Source organism: Nothobranchius furzeri, chromosome 3, assembly GCF_043380555.1.
Source record: "Nothobranchius furzeri strain GRZ-AD chromosome 3, NfurGRZ-RIMD1, whole genome shotgun sequence".
Lineage (NCBI taxonomy): Eukaryota > Metazoa > Chordata > Actinopteri > Cyprinodontiformes > Nothobranchiidae > Nothobranchius > Nothobranchius furzeri.
This window is the reverse complement of record NC_091743.1, coordinates 49,576,457-49,596,073: the sequence shown is the minus strand read 5'-3', so window position 1 is coordinate 49,596,073 and position 19,617 is coordinate 49,576,457. Positions and strand designations below refer to the sequence as shown.

The 19,617-nt window shown below is 47.1% G+C and overlaps 1 protein-coding gene across 2 annotated transcripts in view; it reads right to left on the bottom strand.

The window, feature by feature from the left end:
* LOC107385633 (low-density lipoprotein receptor-related protein 1) overlaps window positions 1–19,617 on the bottom strand; it is a 117,246-nt gene that overhangs the window by 84,640 nt on the left and 12,989 nt on the right. For both annotated transcript variants that reach the window (XM_015959636.3, XM_015959637.3), the window contains exon 2: window positions 11,423–11,545. In XM_015959636.3, the coding sequence (XP_015815122.3) occupies window positions 11,423–11,545 (123 nt within the window). The remainder of the gene's footprint in view (window positions 1–11,422; window positions 11,546–19,617) is intronic.

Here is a 19,617-nt window from a genome sequence, read left to right as displayed (position 1 = left end):
TATTAAAGAACAGAGCTGCAGTGGAAAGAAATATTTGTATTACTAATAAAACTTTTTTTCTACACCCTGTACTGCCACTAGTGGCTTTGTTCTCTGATAGAAATCTTAAAAATGTAGCTTTAAACTGCAGATTTTTTATGGAATAACATCACTGATTATTAACAATAAAATGACAAAAAACTGATATTTTAGATCTCCATTCATCCACTTTCTTCTGCTTATCTGGAGTCGGGTCATGGGGTTAGCAGCCTAAGCAGAGAGGCCCAGACTTCCGTCTCCCCAGCCACTTGGGCCAGCTCCTCTGGGAGGATCCTAAGGTGTTCCTTGGCCAACCGAGAAACATAGTCCCTCCAACATGTCCTGGGTCTTCCCCTGGACCTCCTGCCAGTGGGATGTGCCCGGAAAACCTCACCAGGGATGCATCCAGGAAGTGTCCAAACCAGATGCCCAAGCCACCTGAACTGGCTCCTCTCAAGCCCCTCTCGGAGAAAACTCATTTTGGCCGCTTGTGTTCGCAATCTCATTCTTTCGGTCACTACCCAAAGCTTGTGACCATAAGTGAGGGTAGGAACTTAATCGAGAGCTTTGCCTTCCGGCTCAGCTCTCTCTTCACCACAGACCAGTACAATGCTTGCATCACTGCAGAAGCAGCACCAATCCACCTATTAATTTCCCGATCCATCTTTCCCTCACTCGTGAACAAGACCCTGAGGTACTTTAACTTCTCCGCCTGGGGCAGGGCCTCATCCCTGACCCGGAGAAGGCATTCTACCCTTTTCTGATTCAAGGCTGTGGTCTCAGGTTTAAAGGAGCTGGTTCTCATCCCAGCTGCTCCACACTTGATACGGGATAAAAAATATACCATCCATCCATCAATCCATTCTCTTCCGCTTATCCGGAGTTAGGTTGTGAGGGCAGCAGCCCAAGTCAAGAGGCCCAGCCTATCCACTCCCCAGCCACTTGGGCCAGCTCCTCCGGGGGAATCCCAAGGCGTTCCCTGGCCAGTCGAGAGACTTAGTCCCTCCAACATGTCCTGGGTCTCCCTCATGGTCTCCTCCGAGTTGGACGTCCTCGGAAAACCTCACCAGGGAGGCATCTGCATCAGTGACTTGATGCAATTTGCTGGGTTCCTTATATAGGAAACATTATTCCTGATTGGCTTAATGAACTGACCTGAATTGGAATTTTTATAATGTGAAGTGCCTTGAGACGACGCTTGTCGTGATTTGGCGCTATATAAATAAACTTGAATTGAATTGAATTGAATCCAGGAGTATTCCTAATCAGATGCCCGAGCCACCTCAACTGGCTTCTCACGATGTGGAGGAAAAGCAGGTCTACCCCGAATCCCTCCCGGATGACCGAGCTTCTCACCCTATCTCTAAGGGACAGCCCAGCCACTCTTCGGAGAAAATTCGTTTTGGCCGCTTGTATCCGCGATCTCGTTCTTTCGGTCACTACCCAAAGCTTGTGACCATAGAAGATGGTAGGAACATAGATCGACCGGTAAATCGAGAGCTTCGCCTACTGGCTCAGCTCTCTTCGCCACGACAGACCGGTACAATGCCCGCATCACTGCAGACAAAGCACCAATCAGCCTATCGATCTTGTGCTCCATCTCTCCCTCACTCGTGAACAAGACCCCGAGATATTTAAACTCCTCCACTCGAGGCAGGACCTCATCCCTGACCTGGAGAAGGCATACCCTTTTCCGACTCAAGACCATGTTCTCGGATTTAGGGGAGCCGCTTCTCATCCCAGCCGGAGATCATGTTCTGATGAAGCCAACAGGACCACATCATCTGTAAAAAGCAGAGACCTGATCCTCAGGCCACCAAAGCAGATCCCTTCACCACTTGACTGTGCCTAGAAATCCTGTGACAAAGGGCAGCCTTGGCAGAGTCCAACTCTCACCAGGAACAAGCTCAACTCACTGCCGGCGACGAGGACCAAGCTCTGACACCGGTCATATAGGGACCTAACAGCCAGTATCAGAGGGCCTAGTGCCCCATACTCCTGAATACACCTTCTCCAAATCTACAAAACACATGTAGATTGGTTGCTCGATTTCATGGCTTTTTTTGTTTTTCTGCAAATATCAACATCGCGTGGAAAAAAGTATACGTACTCTTTTTTGCAAAAGTTGTTTTACTTAGTTTTAAAACCTAACAATAATAATTAAATTGTGAAGGTGGAAAAAAACAACAACTTCTGACTCCAATTTAAGGAAAAGTCAGAATTCTGACTTTCTGACAAAGCTGAAGATCGAAGAACACATTACTTGATCGACTCATCATTCATTAGTCGTTTAAAAGGCATAATCAGGAACCAGAGGAGATTACACTCAACCTTAAAACTGCTAAACGAACAAATGCTTGAGATCATCACCCAATTCACATTTTATGTCTCGGTCAGCAGAAACATTGCAAGTCTTCTCAAAAGCCAAACTGAGTCATTCTACAAACACTAATGGAAACGAGATTTGAGGCCCTGCAGGATTTTAGAAGCCTTGTACGAATGGAGTCTTTAAGCTGCTCCACACAGCGGGAGGTCACATGCTCCTTTCCAGTTTGAGGCAACAGGGGTAGAGTGATGGAGGTGAGGTGGAGATGAGGGGGGGGCAGGAGAACTGAGGCCATTGTTTGAATCACACAAATCGGCTGTGAACCCTTGCAAAGCAGGCTGAGCCACGGTGTTGTAGGCACATGCAAAGCCTGATCTGAACTCTGCAGCAGCCACGTGGGGAGGGAGCTGGGGGGCAACAATAAAGGCCACAGGGCAACAGCCTGCAAAGCAATAAAAGGCCAACAAGCTCTTTTCAGTGTACTGTTGTGGGTCATTGTTTTACAGATTACTGTCAAAATGACCTAAAACTACTCAATTACTGGTGCTTCATTAAACACCTGCCCTGTGATGAGATGGAAATGTTTCACGGTAAAAATCTCACAAATTTCATACTAAAATATCCTTCATAGCAACATTTCCTGTACAAAACAGTTTCTCCTGGCTTTAGTTTCCTCTTAAGCAGCAGACAGAAGGTCTGAGATGGAGTCAAGGCCTGGATCAGGCTGTAGCAGAGCCCAGAGCGCGCTAAGCTGCAGGAATTGTCTTTTCCCTAAATCACCTCTTCCATCCAAACGCTGGTCAACACAACTCTCCTCTGAACAATAACACACTCACAAATAAGATGCAGACACAGCCACAGCGGGAATAAAAGGGCTTTTTATGTGAGCCAGAGGAAGACTAACTGTGCAGAACAATGATGCTGCCTTGAGTTTGATCTAGATCTACTTCAGAGGCTTCTGAACGGCACACACACACACACACACACACACACACACACACGCACACACACACACACACACACACACACACACACACACACACACACACACACACACACACACACACACACACACACACACTGATCACAGTAAGAAAATCATTACATTTAAAGTACCTGAAGTTCCCTTTTAAGGGCGGGCAGAGGAACTACCGAGTATTTTGATGATGCTTCTCACGGCAGCCTTGTCAGGGTGATCATGGGCAGCAGAGGAGCCTGTCGGGAACAACGCCGCTTCTCCATCGTTTGCTCCTGACAACTATCTTATAAACACTTCAATTCGCAGGTGAAAAACAAAACACATCAACCTGCCACTCAAACACCATATGGATATAACACTGGGATCTGAATTTAACTTCTCCTGACAGCCACAGCTCACAAATATAATATTTCTACAAAATAATCTCTGATTTTTGCTTTTCTGCAACACTCCGTGACTTTAGCCTGTGGGATGCTGTCTCGCCACGCAGCATTTGGTGGTGGGATCTTTAGCTCAGTCCCTTTTCTTCTAGCAAGACATCGACAGCACTTTTTCATTCCTTCGTGGGGGAGCTTTCGGGGCAGCTGGCAAGGCGACAAGCAAAGCAGGAAGGCTAAATCCAGCCTCTCACCAGCACAACAAACTGAGCCTTCTCCAGACACACAAGCACCAGGGCTCCTCGGGGGCAGAGCAGCCACTGAGCAAACAGTTTTATTGGCAAAGTACGCTGGAGGGCTCAGGGAAGGGCAGCACCAGCAGATAATCCAAGCAAATGGATAAAATAACCACTCACTGTTGGGTAGAAAGATGGAAACATGAATTAATTAAGCTCTTGTGACACACAATGGAAATAAATACACTTTTACTTCCTTTAAAGACACAGAAAACACGCACACACACACACACACACACACACACACACACACACACACACACACACACACACACAAACTGAGCTAAACAAATGTAAGCGGGCGTTCAGCCTCCCGAATAAGGCTCCTGAATGTTTTTCTGAGACTGAACACGCTGTCATTCATCTCTTTTTACTCAACAATAAAGCGAGAATGGATTTCGAACCTCAGCAGCTTGTTGTTCAGTCTGTTAGACGTCTTTATCAGAAAGTTAAAGACAAACTCGTCCCATATGATCCCACAAATCTCCCTCTAGACAGGTATGTTGTTCCATGAAGAGGTAAAACGTCAGTGCCTAATTGCCAAACTGAGAAGCAGCTTCATAAAAAGGGGATTGAGGAAGAGGATGAGAGTGATTGCCGTGTTACTGGAAGGCTTCATTTCACACGCAGGATGCAGAGGTTTGCTACTAACAAGTACGGCCGACGAAGCGAAAAACAAACCCACGTGTTCAGGATTTGTTTGTCCTATTACAACCATTCTCTTATTTTTGTGTCCAGTAATTGTTCCAGCCGTGCCTCTGGTCTGGGCCTAACCCCTCTGTGGAGGGTCCTGCTGAGATTACAAAACGGTTCTTTTTTTCACATTTAACCCCCCTGATGTGCTTGTCTTGGCCAAACAGTCCGGACTCTCTTGTCCTTTTTCAGGAGGCCCACCTCGCTGCCCTAGCTTCATCTTCTCATCTAACAAACCAGCTGGTTGGTGGTGAATCAGCTCACCACATGCTTAAATAGTGCAGATATAAATATATATATATACACACAGAATACAGATTCCTTCACAGTGGAATTAAAGCCACACAGCTCTCGTATGCATGAAAACAGAAGAACTACTTTTCAGAAAATGGAAGCAAATGATGAGTTTAAACCATCACACATGCAGCCAGAGGTACAGTTGGGTGTTGTGGAAGCATCATCTGTGTCTGAATAAAGGGGCTGCATCTTTCAAAGTACGCATTTCAAGGCCAGATACATCACAGCAAAGTGACAAGGCTTTCCAAATTCGAGGGATACTCAAATGCATCTTTGTTTCCCCCAAATTTCATGGGAAAATGCAATTCCAGGATTTATTACAGGCTAAACAGGAAATTTTTGTTCTAGTCATAATGTCAAATGAAGCAGACTAATATTTTCAGTTACCAACAACTTGATATTCTTGATATTAGAGTGAAATGTGTGTGTGAAGTGAATAATAAGTCCATTGCGGGGTTTACTTCCTATAATGAGTCGCTCCGAACTATAACAGCCAGCTAATAGCTAATAGCTAATAGCAAGACTCCTCTAATGCCGGAGGCATACTACCATAATAAGTGTAGTAAGAGCTCCCTACCATAAAACACCCAAGAGTGCTAACGCCAGATATGACAATGTATTTATCTACTTATCAGCATAGGCATACAATGTGCAAATTTTTCACTTGTAGCATTCAGCTCCATCTCAAAATGTACGACTTCCTTGCAGAGCAGAGATCCGAAGTCATGTTCTCACAATACAACCCAATGCTCAGATATGACCTGACTGGTCACATGTGTGGTAGCAGCATGTCATACCTGAACCTATGCTAAAAATAGTAGTTTTTACACAACACATCAGACCTTTGGATCTGAAAACCCGAAAGACCAGGAGATTGTTGTATTGTTTTTGATGTATTTTGTCCTTCGGGCTTGACGTAGAAGGTCACGCAATGGTTTATGGGGGTTGGAAAAGGAAGACAAAAGAAAGGAAGTAAAATAATGTTTTGGGATCCATTTTAACCATAGCAAACAAGCATTTTTGCCAATCACTGACAAAGAAAAGTGTAAAAATAAAAAGAATCAATGTTTGTTGATACAAGAATAGCTGCTGACACATGTGTTGTGTGAGAGGTTCTGCTACTTTTCTGTTTGGGGCTACTTCAACAGGGTGATATCTTCACAAGGTATGAGCAAAATATCCAACATGTTTGATATTCATGCGACCGTAAAATTGCTAATCGGGAGCTGGTCATGAGCCTTACCCCCTGTATACTAAGCCACACACAACACAAAGCTCGCCCCGACCTCAAAGACTCTCACACGTGAGGAAAATCGTCTCAAAACGGTCAAAATTTGCACAGTGTACACACAACTTGACTGTTTAACAACTGGGCATCATTTAATTAATTTTCCACTACATTTTGATGGATGTTACCAGAGATTAATTCATTCACTGCCAATGATGACCAAAGTTGTCAATTGCATTTTTTAACTGTGTGGGCGTTGGAGCGAGACGCCGCACCGTGTGAACAAACATCCCAGCATTAAAGCCAATCTTCATCCGCGTACATCACACGTCACGTAATCAGGAAACAGAAAATCCATGTGTTAGGAGATCATTTTGGACTGTTGCTGTAAAAAAAAGTGAGGCGCTAACTAGGGTTGTCACGGTGTGAAAATTTAACCTCACGGTTATTGTGACCAAAATTATCACGGTTTTCGTGTTATTGCGGTATTTTTTTAAACGTGCTACATTTTCAGACAACTACATAAACCCTGTATATCAGGAAAATATTGTCCTCAGTTTGTGTCTAAATTTTGCCTAAAATGTGTTATTTTGTAATTATGTTGTTTATTTGTTTACATTTTTCCCCTTTAGTCTTTAAAATAGCAATATTTGCCCATAACTTCTTATTTTATGTCTGTTTGATGTCATCATTTTAAAAATATTAGATCAGATGATACTCAGTACTCAAGTAGCCTTCTAATCAGATACTTTTTTTCCCTTACTTGAGTAATAAACCCTATATCAGGAAAATATTGTCCTCGGTTTGTGTCCTTCCAGTGAGCTTTGCAGATGTGGGAAAATGTCATCAGGCAGTAATCATTGTTAAATTCATAATTATTCTCGGAGAGAGACCAACTCTTATCTGCCCCTGGGAGCCCCGTAATGCCTAGCGTCATTTCAACATGGGGGTGTCCGCGACACGGTTTATATGCAGGTAGCGGCGCTGCGGCTGCTTTATATAGCCACTCGTTGCATTCTCCCTCAACCCAAATCCTCTGATCACGCATTTTAGCTAAAACGCTAACATTAACTTGCCTTGCGTTGACCATAGAGTTGTGGGTGATGGTCACGCAGATGTGTCATGAGATTTGAAGCGTTGCTGCCTTTCACAGACACTTTTTCCTGCACATGCTGCAAACAGAATAGCCGTCTTCTATCAACTGTCCCTCAGCATTCTTCAAATATCCAAAAAAAATGCCCATACTTCCAACTTTGTCTTCTTTGAGAGATAATAAATGTCCTGAGTGCTGCCGTCTCCTCCTTTGACCATTATTTCAGCTTTAGCTTCAAGAAAGTTTTGGTTGTAAACAACAACACGCGCATGTGCCACCGGCAACTTCAGCAGATGATACGGTGGCTGGTAAGGGTCACCGCGCCTACACCGCAGCCACGGTAATCCACTGAGATAAAATAGTTTTTTAAAACCAAGACGGTTATTATTTTTGTCAACTTTTTTACCGGGGTTTACCGCTACACTGGTTACCGTGACAACCCTAGCGCTAACCGGAAAAGCTTCTGCCGATCACAATTCGACAGTGGATTATGAAAGAACGGATAACACTCGAAACGCGCAGATTCTACCTCATATAAGAGGTGAGTCTACTCTTTGTTTTGGTAGTTTTGGTGTCGACATCATCCTAGCGCGCAACGTTCTGTGACTCTTAAAAAACATTAAAAACACAGAGGAATGCTGGCAGCGAAGGGCTTTAATGATCAGGAAACGGCTGGCAATGAATGAGTTAAAGATTAAAAAAATACACATTGTCCCTTTAATTTTGCATCAGGCTATTGTTGGTTTTCTGTCCAAATTAGATTTACTTTTACCAAAAAAGGAACGCACACAACAGAACCAGACTAAACACTTTAGCTCTTAAGTAAGGATAAAAGTTACCTACATTTCTAATTAAAACTGCTCTTGCAAAAATGTTAAGCCTCTTTGTACTTTACAGAAAAAAATGTCCTTTGGTCACTCAGCATAACAGATCCTACTTTCAACAAAACAACACAAAGGAACCAGCAGTATTTCTAATGTCAGTAAAGCTAGGTCATGTCGAAACACGCATCTAACTTTTCCATTTTTAAGATATGCTTTTAAAAAGTAGCATGGGATGGACAATAAAGAGCTGTACTTTCATCAGGATGGAGCCACTTTGAGTGCATCACGGTGGTGGTCCAACCTCCATTGCTTTGAGATGAAATGTGATGAACCTGGAACTATGTACAAAAACAATCTTCGCTTATCACCAAATCTTTTCAAAGATTAAACTTTTTACTTGTTTTAGGTCAGGGTCCAGATTAAGGCTTTTGTCGCTGACCAGCATCAAAGTAATCCCTGACCAGGTGAGTAGTACCAGTAGAGCAAAGTCATAATCTTTTAGTTGGGGTTAATATGGGCTATACTGGCTCATCCCTTTAGTTATACTGCTCTAGGCTCAGACTGTAAGGAGGAGATTCTGATCACATTGCCTCACCCTACTGGATTTACCTTCTTCACTCTCCATGTTTGTATTTGGGTGGAGAATGAAGCCCCAACCACACGGTTTTGTGCCTAACCCTAACCCTAACCAGTCTATTCCTAACCCTGACCCAAACCGTAACATTGTACCAAACTGAAAACCAGCAAAATGTCCTCACTTCACTAAACGTCCTCAGTTTGGACTTGCAGGTAAAAAGCTTGCCATTGGTCCTCACTTTGATGTATAGACGAGTACACACACACACACACACACACACACACACATCCACGCTCTGGACTGGATACCTGTTCAGGTTGTCCCCACGTTCACCCAATGACTGCTGGGGATAGACACCAGCTAGGCGTGACTACTGGGTAATAAGCGGTTTAGATCAGATCAGTAACTGGCTGTCCAGCAACTTTCTTGTTCTCAACGCCAACAAGACAGAGACCCTGATCTCTGCACCCCCGGAACTTCAACCAAAAATCGAGCAGGAAATTGCCTCCTTTTGCCCATCAGCCAAGGCCAACATTAGAAACCTAGGAGTTATTTTTGATCTGGTTTTAAGTTTAGACTCACACGTCAAAACCATCTCCCGCTCTCGTTTCTTCCAACTGAGAAACATTTCAAAAGTCCGTAAACTACTGCAGATCTGGAAAAAATCATCCATGCCTTTGTGTCATCACGCTTAGACTACTGTAACGCTTTTTTTACTGGTCTCAGCAAAACCTCCCTCTCACGCCTTCAAGCCATCCAAACTGCAGCAGCCAGACTCCTAACCAAATCCAGCAGACGAGCACACATCACCCCAGTTTTACAGTCCCTCCACTGGCTCCCGGTAGAATTTAGAATACAGTTTAAAGTTTTAGTGCTGACCTATAGAGCTCTTAACAACCAGGCTCCAAGCTATTTATCTGAGCTTTTATCCCCACTCACCACTTCACGGAACCTCCGATCCACATCTGAAAACCTCCTGGCTGTTCCTCGAACCAGACTAAAAACCAAAGGGGACAGGGCCTTACAGACTATTGCACCCAGACTTTGGAACAGTCTGCCTTCAAATCTCCGTCTCTTGAAATCTGTAGAGGTCTTCAAAAAACATCTTAAAACTCACCTTTTCATCCAGGCGTTCCCCCGCTAAATATTCTAAAAGATGGCTTTGTTCTTGTTCACACCTTGACTTTGTTTTTACTCCTGATTTTGGTTACTATTGTTGTCACTGCTATTGTTTTTATGATGTTTTTATTGGTTTGAGGTATTTGCCCTGATTTTACTCATGTTGTACAGCGCTTTGTGATTTATATCTGTGAAAGGCGCTATATAAATAAACTTTACTTACTTACTTACTAGATATGGATGGATGGTAAATGGCCTGTATTTTTATAGCACCTACTTTGAGTTCTACAACCCCCCAAGGCGCTTCGCAACACAATCAGTCATTCACCCATTCACACACACATTCACACTCTGGTGGGGATGAGCTACGATGTAGTCTCAGCTGCCCTGGGGCGCACTGACAGAGGCGAGGCCTGGCGAACACTAGCGCCACCGGTGCCTCCGACCACCACCAGTAGGCAAGGTGGGTTAAGTGTCTTGCCCGGGGACACAACAGCAGCATTATCTGGCCGGAACCGGAATCGAACCTGCAACCTTCCGATTACTGGACAACCCGCTCTACCTCTTGAGCTGCTGTCCCGGACGGATGGATGGATGTTACTTTTTTGCATTTCAGATATTTGTATATGATGTATTTTCCCCCTAAAGAACAGAAAAAGGAAGTGTCAAGGGTGAAGGGGCAGAAACATGCAGCATGTTTCCTGCTTTCAGCTATAATTAATGAGAAAGCCTTTTTACCCTTTGCTAAAGGTCAAGGCTGACAGGCTCCATACCACAGGTACCGCTGTGCTTCTGAAACCAATACCTGAATACAGTTTGGTGAATCTGCTGCAGAAAGGTACAGCTTTTCCTTTGCCCAGCTGGGTCTAGTAGACCAGGTTGTTTTGTTTTCTTAACTGCCTCGATGCAGAAAACTCACTCATCAGTCATTTACCACATATTGCATACTTCTCAGTAGGGTCAAGGAGTACTACAGTCACTGGGCGAGACAATGAGGTCATCCTGGAGAGGCTGCCAGTCCATCACAGAGGCCCACACAGAGACCATCACAGTCACATCTCGGGACAGTTCTAGCCTTGAGCTCATAAATCATAAATGCATCCTTGGTAGGTCAATGGGAAGACAAACTTTGCAAATCTCCCAATTGTGCATGACAGAAGTGTTTCGCGGCAGCGTGACCTCTGAGAGAGAGTCTCATTGTTCCTCTGTTCTGTCTCTGGTTATTCAAGTAAATCAAACAGCTCATCAATCTCCATCAAGCATCCTTACAATGAAGAAAGGACCAAACACAGTCGTTCACTACAGGAAAAAGGGTGTTTGAAAATCTACATCAGAAGGATTTAGACCAACGTTGAGACCTCCTTCCAAAGGTTTCTACAACTGACTACAACACAAACTGCTCTAGCTCTGCCAACAATGAAATTTTATGATATTTTTTAAAAATGCAGCCTATCGTTATGATTTGTTGTACAGTGAGAAGATGGGAAAAAAGTTTATTTGGTGGGAGTACTCCCACCCCTCCCCCCAATGTAGATGAAGCTCTTTATTAATCATAAGACAAAATAAATCTAACTTTTTCCGAGTAGCAGACTTACAAATATCAGGCTCCTCATCAGAGCCGTCTGGACAGTCCTTCTCTCGATCGCAGCGCCAGCCTTTAGAGATGCACGTCACCCCGTCCTTACACACAAACTGCTTTGGGCTGCAGCTTCTTGGAGCTACAAGGAGACAAAAAACAGTTTTAAAATGAAATAGATGAAAATAAGCTCTTTTTGTGTCAATGATCTTTATTTCTGAGATCTCATTAGTAAGCCCCGTCTGTTGTGTTTGGAGTCAATAGTGGTCTTTACTGGCTATAATTAGGTTCTGCACAGCTGCCATTTGATGAAGGGGATAGTGAAAAGAACACACACACACACACACAAACACACACAACTCAATGCAGGCCTGGAAAAGCTTTTCAAAAACTTATTGCACCAAATCATTCAGGCAGGTCAGATCACCACGGCTGCTGGCAGCACGTTTGGGGGATATCTGGTCCCCCCACCCTCATCATCCACTTCACCCTCAACCCGACCTTCCGTGAGAAATGAGCTTCACCCTCTAGTCAAGACCAAATGACACAGCATGCACAAACCCCCCCCCCCGATCCAAGCTGGTTCCATGGAACGTTAATGAGCACTCGTGGTGTACCTGACACCTCATTGTGTGGATATTTGATCACACGTTACAATAAGTATAACAGATGTGCGATCCAGGGTCTATGCCCCGTTGACTTTGTTCTTCCAGAGACCCATGAGCCGACCGGAAAAGGAGGAGACTTAGGCTCCCTATAGTGGTAAACCGGCAATGTTAATAAACGGATCCTTTGTTTATTAATGCTAAATAATGCACAAAGTAAAGTTAATAAAGGGACCCTCATTTTAAAGAGTTACTGGATATTTTATTTACCATTTCCAAAAAAATCTCACAAAATTCATTGTAGTGCTGATCAAAGCTCAATATTTTTACTGAAGACTGGAGATGCTAAATTTCAATTTTATATTGGATCAACAATTAATTCAGCTTTCAACTTAAGACATCCTGCTGAAATCCAGACACTATGAAGATGATCTCACTGTGAATTAAGTGTTGAAATGCATAAATCCTAAGTCAAGGTTAGTAGAGAGACACCATTGCTGGTTGCTCCACAAAATAGGCTTTAAGACTCAGATAAAAATTCTGTAATATAAATAATTTATGAAAACTTGTGTTTTTGACTGATTTTTTTTATAAACACAGACTAACTGAATAAACATGCTGACTATTGATTGTTGATCATTAATTTATCGTCATGTATTAGTGGCGTAAACAACGTATTGTTTCAGATGCTTTTATTGTGTTAGATGGTCTAATTTATTATTTACTTCAGTGGCTAAAACAAGCATGAACAATGCAGCTAATTACAGACTCAGCTAGCGTCCCAACCCCTTTCAAATAAGGTCACTTAGCTAAAAATATAAACTGTAAATTAATCAAATTAACGTGGAAATGTCAGGTACGATCGGCTGAGCTGGAGTGTGGCTTTGAGACCCAGGGGCGGAGAGACTGGTGTTTGGTCGTGACTGATTACAGCGTGGGAAGTTCTCTTCCCGGATGGTCTTTAGAGTTGGCAGATTAGGCTTAGTCGTTTTAGAATGGGTTGGCGTCTATCGTGAGATGATGACTGAGTGCCGGCTCAGCTGTGACATGTCCTTAAATAGGCTCAGCGGGATGACGTCACCGGGTAGCGTCGGTGACAGGGATGCTGGGAAATGGAGTGCAGTGCCAGCCAGGCCGACAGAGGAGGTTTAGAGGAGGAGTTCATGACAGGACCCCCCCCCCCCCCCCCCCCCCCGCGAGGGATGGCTCCAGAAGGACCAGGGTGACAAGACCAGAAATCAGCCAACAGGGACGGATCCAGGAACGAGCAGGCAGGCTCCCAGCTACGCTCCTCCGGACCGTAACCCTCCCAGTCCACCAAATACTGCCATCCACGGCCCCGGCGGCGGGCGTCCAGAATCTTGCGGACGGTGTAAACGGGGTCCCCATCGACATCTCGGGGCGTCGGCACCCGGGCCGGAGGCGGATGGAGGGGAGACGACACCACCGGCTTGAGCTGTGAGACGTGGAATACAGGGTGCACCCTAAGAGTGGAAGGAAGGCACAGCCGGTAAGCGACCGGACCGAGGACATCTCGGACTTGGAAGGGTCCCAAAAAGCGGGGAGACAGCTTCCTGGAACAAGCCGGCAACCGGAGATTAGATGTAGAGAGCCAAACCCGGTCACCAGGCTGGAACACAGGGCCGGGCCGGTGACGGTGACGATGTTGTCGGGAGTATTGCGTATTAGCCCGGGTGATGGCGGCGCAAGCTCTGATCCAAGCGAGACGGCAGCGGCGGACCATATCCTGAGCCGCCGGAACCTCCACCTCCGGCACCTGATGGTCGAAAAGAGGGGGCTGGTATCCATAACAGGTCTCGAAGGATGATAGACCTGTGACAGAGGACGTCTGGAGGTTGTGAGAGAGCTCCGCCCACAGGAGGTAACGGGGCCAGGTGGACGGTTGAGACGAGGCGAAGCAGCGTAAGTAGCGCCCAAGCTGCTGGTTTGCCCTCTCCGTCTGACCATTAGTCTGGGGATGATAACCTGACGACAGACTGGCGGAAGCGCCCACCAACCGACAGAAAGCCTTCCAGAACCGTGAGATGAACTGGGGTCCTCTATCAGACACCACGTCCTGGGGAAATCCGTGGAGCCTCACCACATGATCGAGGAGGAGTTCCGCTGTTCTCTTAGCTGTGGGGAGCCCTGCCATAGCCACTAAGTGCACAGCTTTCAAAAAGCGGTTGGTGATGGTGAGGATGGTGTCCAGGTGGTCGGCAGCGGGGAGCCCCGTGACAAAGTCCACACCTATGTGCGACCACGGCCGTTTGGGCACAGGGAGCGGTTGTAATTCCCTGGCTCCAGGTTGGGTGGAGGACTTAGACCGGGCGCAGGTGTCGCAGGCAGCGGTGTATTCGCGCACGTCCTTTCTCATAGAGGGCCACCACAGGGCCCGGCGGAGGAACTGGAGGGTACGAGCCTGGCCTTGGTGTCCCGCGAGCCGTGAACTATGCCCCCACCTCAAGGCCTCCTGTCGGCACACGGCCGGAACGTAGAGGCGGTTAGGAGGCATCTCTGGGGGCGCCAGGTCAGCCGGGAGGGCCGCCCAGATGGAGGCTTCCAGGGGCCATTGCAGGGCGGCCAAGAACCGTTCGGTCGGGAGGATGGACAATGGTTCAGGAAGCCTGGGGTCCTGGGTGTGCTGACGGCAAAGGGCTTCCGCCTTGAGGTTTTTTGAGCCGGGGCGGTAGGCGATGTGAAAGTTATAAGGCTCAAAAAAGAGGGCCCACCGGGCCTGACGAGGGTTGAGTTGGCGAGCGGTCTGAATATGGATGAGGTTCTGATGATCAGTCCAGATTAGAAAAGGAGTGGGAGTACCCAGGAGCCACTGTCATCACTCTTCCAGGGCCCACTTTATCGCATACAGTTCCCGGTCCCCGACCCCATAGTTCTGCTGAGTAGGAGAGAACTTCCGGGAAAAGTATGCGCAGGGGTGGAGTTTGGGGTCCAGGCCCCGTTGTGACAGTACGGCTCCCGTGCCCGTCTCAGAGGCGTCTACCTCCACAACGAAGGGCCGTGTTAGGTCCGGGTGGGGGAGGATGGGTTCGCTTACAAAGCGGCGGACCAGATCATGGAAGGCGGCAACGGCCTCCGGGGGGGAGGCGGAAAGGGTGAGGCTGATTGGTTGTCTTAGTTAGGGAAGTTAACGGTGATGCCAGGGCACTGAAATTGCGGATAAACCGGCGATAGAAGTTGCAGAACCCCAGGAAACTCTGCAGCTGCTTCAGGGTCTTAGGTAGTGGCCACTGCACTACCGCCTGAACCTTCTGTGGGTCCATGCGTAGGCCCTGGGAGGAGATGATGAACCCCAGAAACAAGGTGGACTCCTGGTGAAAGGCACACTTCTCCAGTTTACAGAATAAGTCATGCTCCAGGAGGCGTGACAGAACGGCTCGAACATGCTGGGTGTATTCCTCGGCAGTGCTGGAGTAGATGAGGATGTCGTCTAAATAAACAAAAACCCAACGGCCCAGCATGTCACGGAGGACATCAGTGATGAAACGCTGAAAAACGGCAGGGCTGTTGCAGAGGCCGAAGGGCATGACCAGGTACTCATAATGTCCAGTGTTCTTCTTCACAAAGAAGAACCCTGCCGCTCCAGGAGATGTGGAATGGTGGATAAACCCCTTCTGGAGAGCCTCGTTGATATAAGCGTCCATCGCCTGGGTCTCTGCCGGGGAGAGCGAGAACAGCCGACCCCGAGGTGGGGTGGTTCCTGGCTGGAGCCTGATCTCCAGATCGTAGGGTGGATGAGGAGGCAGCCTGGTGGTAGGCTCCTTTGCAAAGACCCGAGCCAGATCGTGGTATTGGGGTGGAAGGAGGGTTAAATCCACGTCCTTGGGTGGTGTCGCCCTAGACTGTGATCCTGGAGACAGATGGTGAAGGCGACAGTTAACACCCCACGCCATGACTTTACTGGTGGACCAGGAGATGTGAGGGTCGTGGAGGTGAAACCAGGAATGACCCAGAATGAGAGGAGTCGTGGGGGCGTGAATGACCAGGAAATGAAGGGTCTCCACGTGTTCCTCGATGGTAATCCGGAGGTTCTGGATTCGGTGCGTGATCGGATATGGCATGAGAGGGCGACCGTCCACTGAGGTGACGAGAACGGGGTGGTCGAGGAGAGTGAGTGGAATCTTGAGCCGGTTGACCAACCCCTGGTAGATAAAGCTTTCCGCAGCTCCGGTGTCGAGGAGAGCCACCAGGGGGACCGGTCCTTGGTTCAACTGGAAGGAGACTGGGAGGGTGGTGTGATGAGGAGCTGCATGAGTGGAAACTCCGGGTGAGACAGCTCCTACACCGACCCGAAGGAACCGTGTCCCGGGCGTATGGGGCATTTTGCCCGGGGATGGCCCAGATCCCCACAATAGGCGCATCGTCCCTCCCGAAAACGTCGCACCCATTCCTCGGGGGGCAAATGACCCAGTTGCTTGGGTTCCTCCGTGGGTTGGTTCTCCTGATGGCGGGGGAACGTTCTGGGTTGTACGGGAACCGCCCTCACTTCTGGTCTGTGAGAAGGCAGCGATCCAGCTGGAAAGCCAGGTCCACAGCCTGGTCCAGGGAGGTCGGGGCCTCGTGTCTGATCATGCCCTCACGGATGCGGGGTGACAATCCCTCCAGGTACACAGCCTTCACCGCGGCATCACCCCAGGTCAGACGGGCAGCGGTTGTCCGGAAGCGTGACGTATACTCGGCCACAGTCTGAGAGCCCTGCCGAAGCTGGAGCAGGCGTGTCTCGTCTGCGACCTCGCTGCTGGGATGCACAAATGCCTTCTTCAGTTCCTTCACGAAGGTTTCATAATCGTTGCACACGAGAGACTTCTGGTTGAACAGAGCAGCCGCCCATTCACCGGCTCGCCCCGTCAGCAGGGAGGTTAACAGGGCAACGCGAGAGCAGGAAGTTGGGTAGCGTGCTGGCTGACACTCAAAAGTCATTGACAGGACGGCCAACATGCCCTCTGGGGATCCTTTAGTCCCATCCCATTTGTCGGGGAGACTTAGACACGGCTCCACAATGTTAGGAGTGGCAGATGACTGACGTTGGAGTGCCGAGGAGAGTTGGACGACCAGTTCGGTGACAGAATCTAGTTTGGATGCTTGGCGATCCGTAACAGCACGAAGCTGGTTGTTCTCTATTCGAAGTTGGGCGTTTTCCGCCTCCTGGCGTTCTACACGGCTGAGCAGCTGTGCAACGTCTGCTCGCAGCTGTGCAATCTCCGCTGGGTCTACTCGGGACTCAGTCATCCTGTCAGGTTCGATCGGCTGAGCTGGAGTGTGGCTTGGAGACCCAGGCGTGGAGAGACTGGTGTTTGGTCGTGACTGATTACAGCGTGGGAAGTTCTCTTCCCGGATGGTCTTTAGAGTTGGCAGATTAGGCTTAGTCGTTTTAGAATGGGTTGGCGTCTATCATGAGATGATGACTGAGTGCCGGCTCAGCTGTGACAGGTCCTTAAATAGGCTCAGCGGGATGACGTCACCGGGTAGCGTCGGTGACAGGGATGCTGGGAAATGGAGTGCATTGCCAGCCAGGCCTGCAGAGGAGGTTAAGAGGAGGAGTTCATGACAGGAAAATTTGTAAAGTTGTGCTGAAAGAATCCTGATATTGTTAACATGATATTTGAAAACACAATGTGGCACTGCCATGCCATTTTAGGGCCAATATCAACCTGGAACGAGCAAGAATGTATCTTCTTTAGTGGAAAACGGTTTTTAGAAAAACAAATGCTCGGTGGTCAAGGTTTGGTCGGCTTCGGAGCTCCAAACATTCCTCACCATCTTCAGCGATAATAACATTCAGGACAAGTAAGACAAGGAATGAACATTTTTAAAAGAAGTTTCTCAGCTAATGGCTGAGATACTGATCCACACCGGCCGACTGCCCCGACCTGTCTCCAACCCCCGCAACGGAACTGACCTAATACACTCGCCGTTCAGTTAATTTAGCTGCTTTTTGTCCAGGGCCTGCCTGGAAATAGGAACATTAAGAATGTTGGTGGAAACTTCCAGATTATGTAGGCACAGAGCAAGACAGAGAGGACGGCTTGGGATAGAAGAGGTTTAGATGAAGGGATGAAGTAGGATAAGCAGGATGGCAGCATTTACATGTGCAGCTAGCCTCCAACTCCTGCAGTGAGGGGAATCGTGAAACGGGGCTCAACCTAAATACCATGAATTCAACCTGACAGAGTGCTACACACACACACACACACACACACACATCTCTGTACAACTGAGAACTAAATGTGTGAGTAGAGGAGTGTCTCTTTCTCTCTCAGAATTCATAAGGTTTTGAAATATTCATGAACTGAAACCAGACTGGTGTTAAAGCCTTTGCTCCTTTAATGTTGGTCTATTTGTTTGTTTAGGGGTATCAGCACCAGCTTAAGCAGACAGGAAGTTGCTGCGTGTTTTGTTTATTTAGACACTAACACTTAGAAACGCTACATGTCTTTAACTCTACATCCAATAATGGTTGTGGAAGGAGGTTAACGCTGTGCCTCAGACTCAAGCTGCTGCTGGAGGAGCCGATGCGGGGAGCGCAGGAAGTAGGTCAAGAGGTTAGCTATCTGGAGGTGAGGCTTGCTTTGAACAAAGGGTAGACAGATGCAAGGGATGAGTAAACAAAGGTCATCTTTAATCGCAGCTAATCTCTGCACCCCCGGAACTTCAGCCAAAAATCGAGCAAGAAATCGCCTCTTTTTGCCCATCAGCCAAGGCCAACATTAGAAACCTGGGAGTTATTTTTGATCCAGCTTTGAGTTTAGACTCACACGTCAAAACCATCTCCCGCTCTTGTTTCTTTCAACTGAGAAACATTTCAAAAGTCCGTAAACTGGTTTCTACTGTAGCTCTGGAAAGAATCATCCATGCCTTTGTGTCATCACGCTTAGACTATTGCAACACTCTTTTTACTGGTCTCAGCAAAACCTCCCTCCCACGCCTTCAAGCCATCCAAAATGCAGCAGCTAGACTCCTAACCAAATCCAGCAGACGAGCTCACATCACCCCAGTTTTACAGTCCCTCCACTGGCTCCCGGTAGAATATAGAATTCAGTTTAAAGTTTTAGTCCTGACCTATAGAGCTCTTAACAACCAGGCTCCAAGCTACCTATCTGAGCTTTTATCCCCACACACCACCTCTCAGAACCTTAGATCCACATCTGAAAACCTCCTGGCTGTTCCTCAAACCAGACTGAAAACCAAAGGGGACAGGGCCTTTCAGTCTATTGCACCCAGACTTTGGAACAGTCTACCTTCAAATCTCCGTCTCTCTAACACTGTTGAGGTCTTTAAAAATCATCTAAAAACTCACCTTTTCATCCAGGCGTTCCCTCCCTAAATGTTCAAAAAGATGGCTTTGTTCGGGTTCACACCTTCACTTTGTTTATACTCATGATTTTATTTTCTACTTTATCACTGCTGTTGTTTTTCTGATGTTTTTATTGGTTAGAGGTATTTGCCCTGATCTTTATCATGTTGGACAGCGCTTTGTGATTTATATCTGTGAAAGGTGCTCTATAAATACACTTTTACTTACTTACTTACTTTACTAAGTCACCAAACCACAGCTGGATTTGTTAATAGTACTGAAATACAGCAAGTAAAG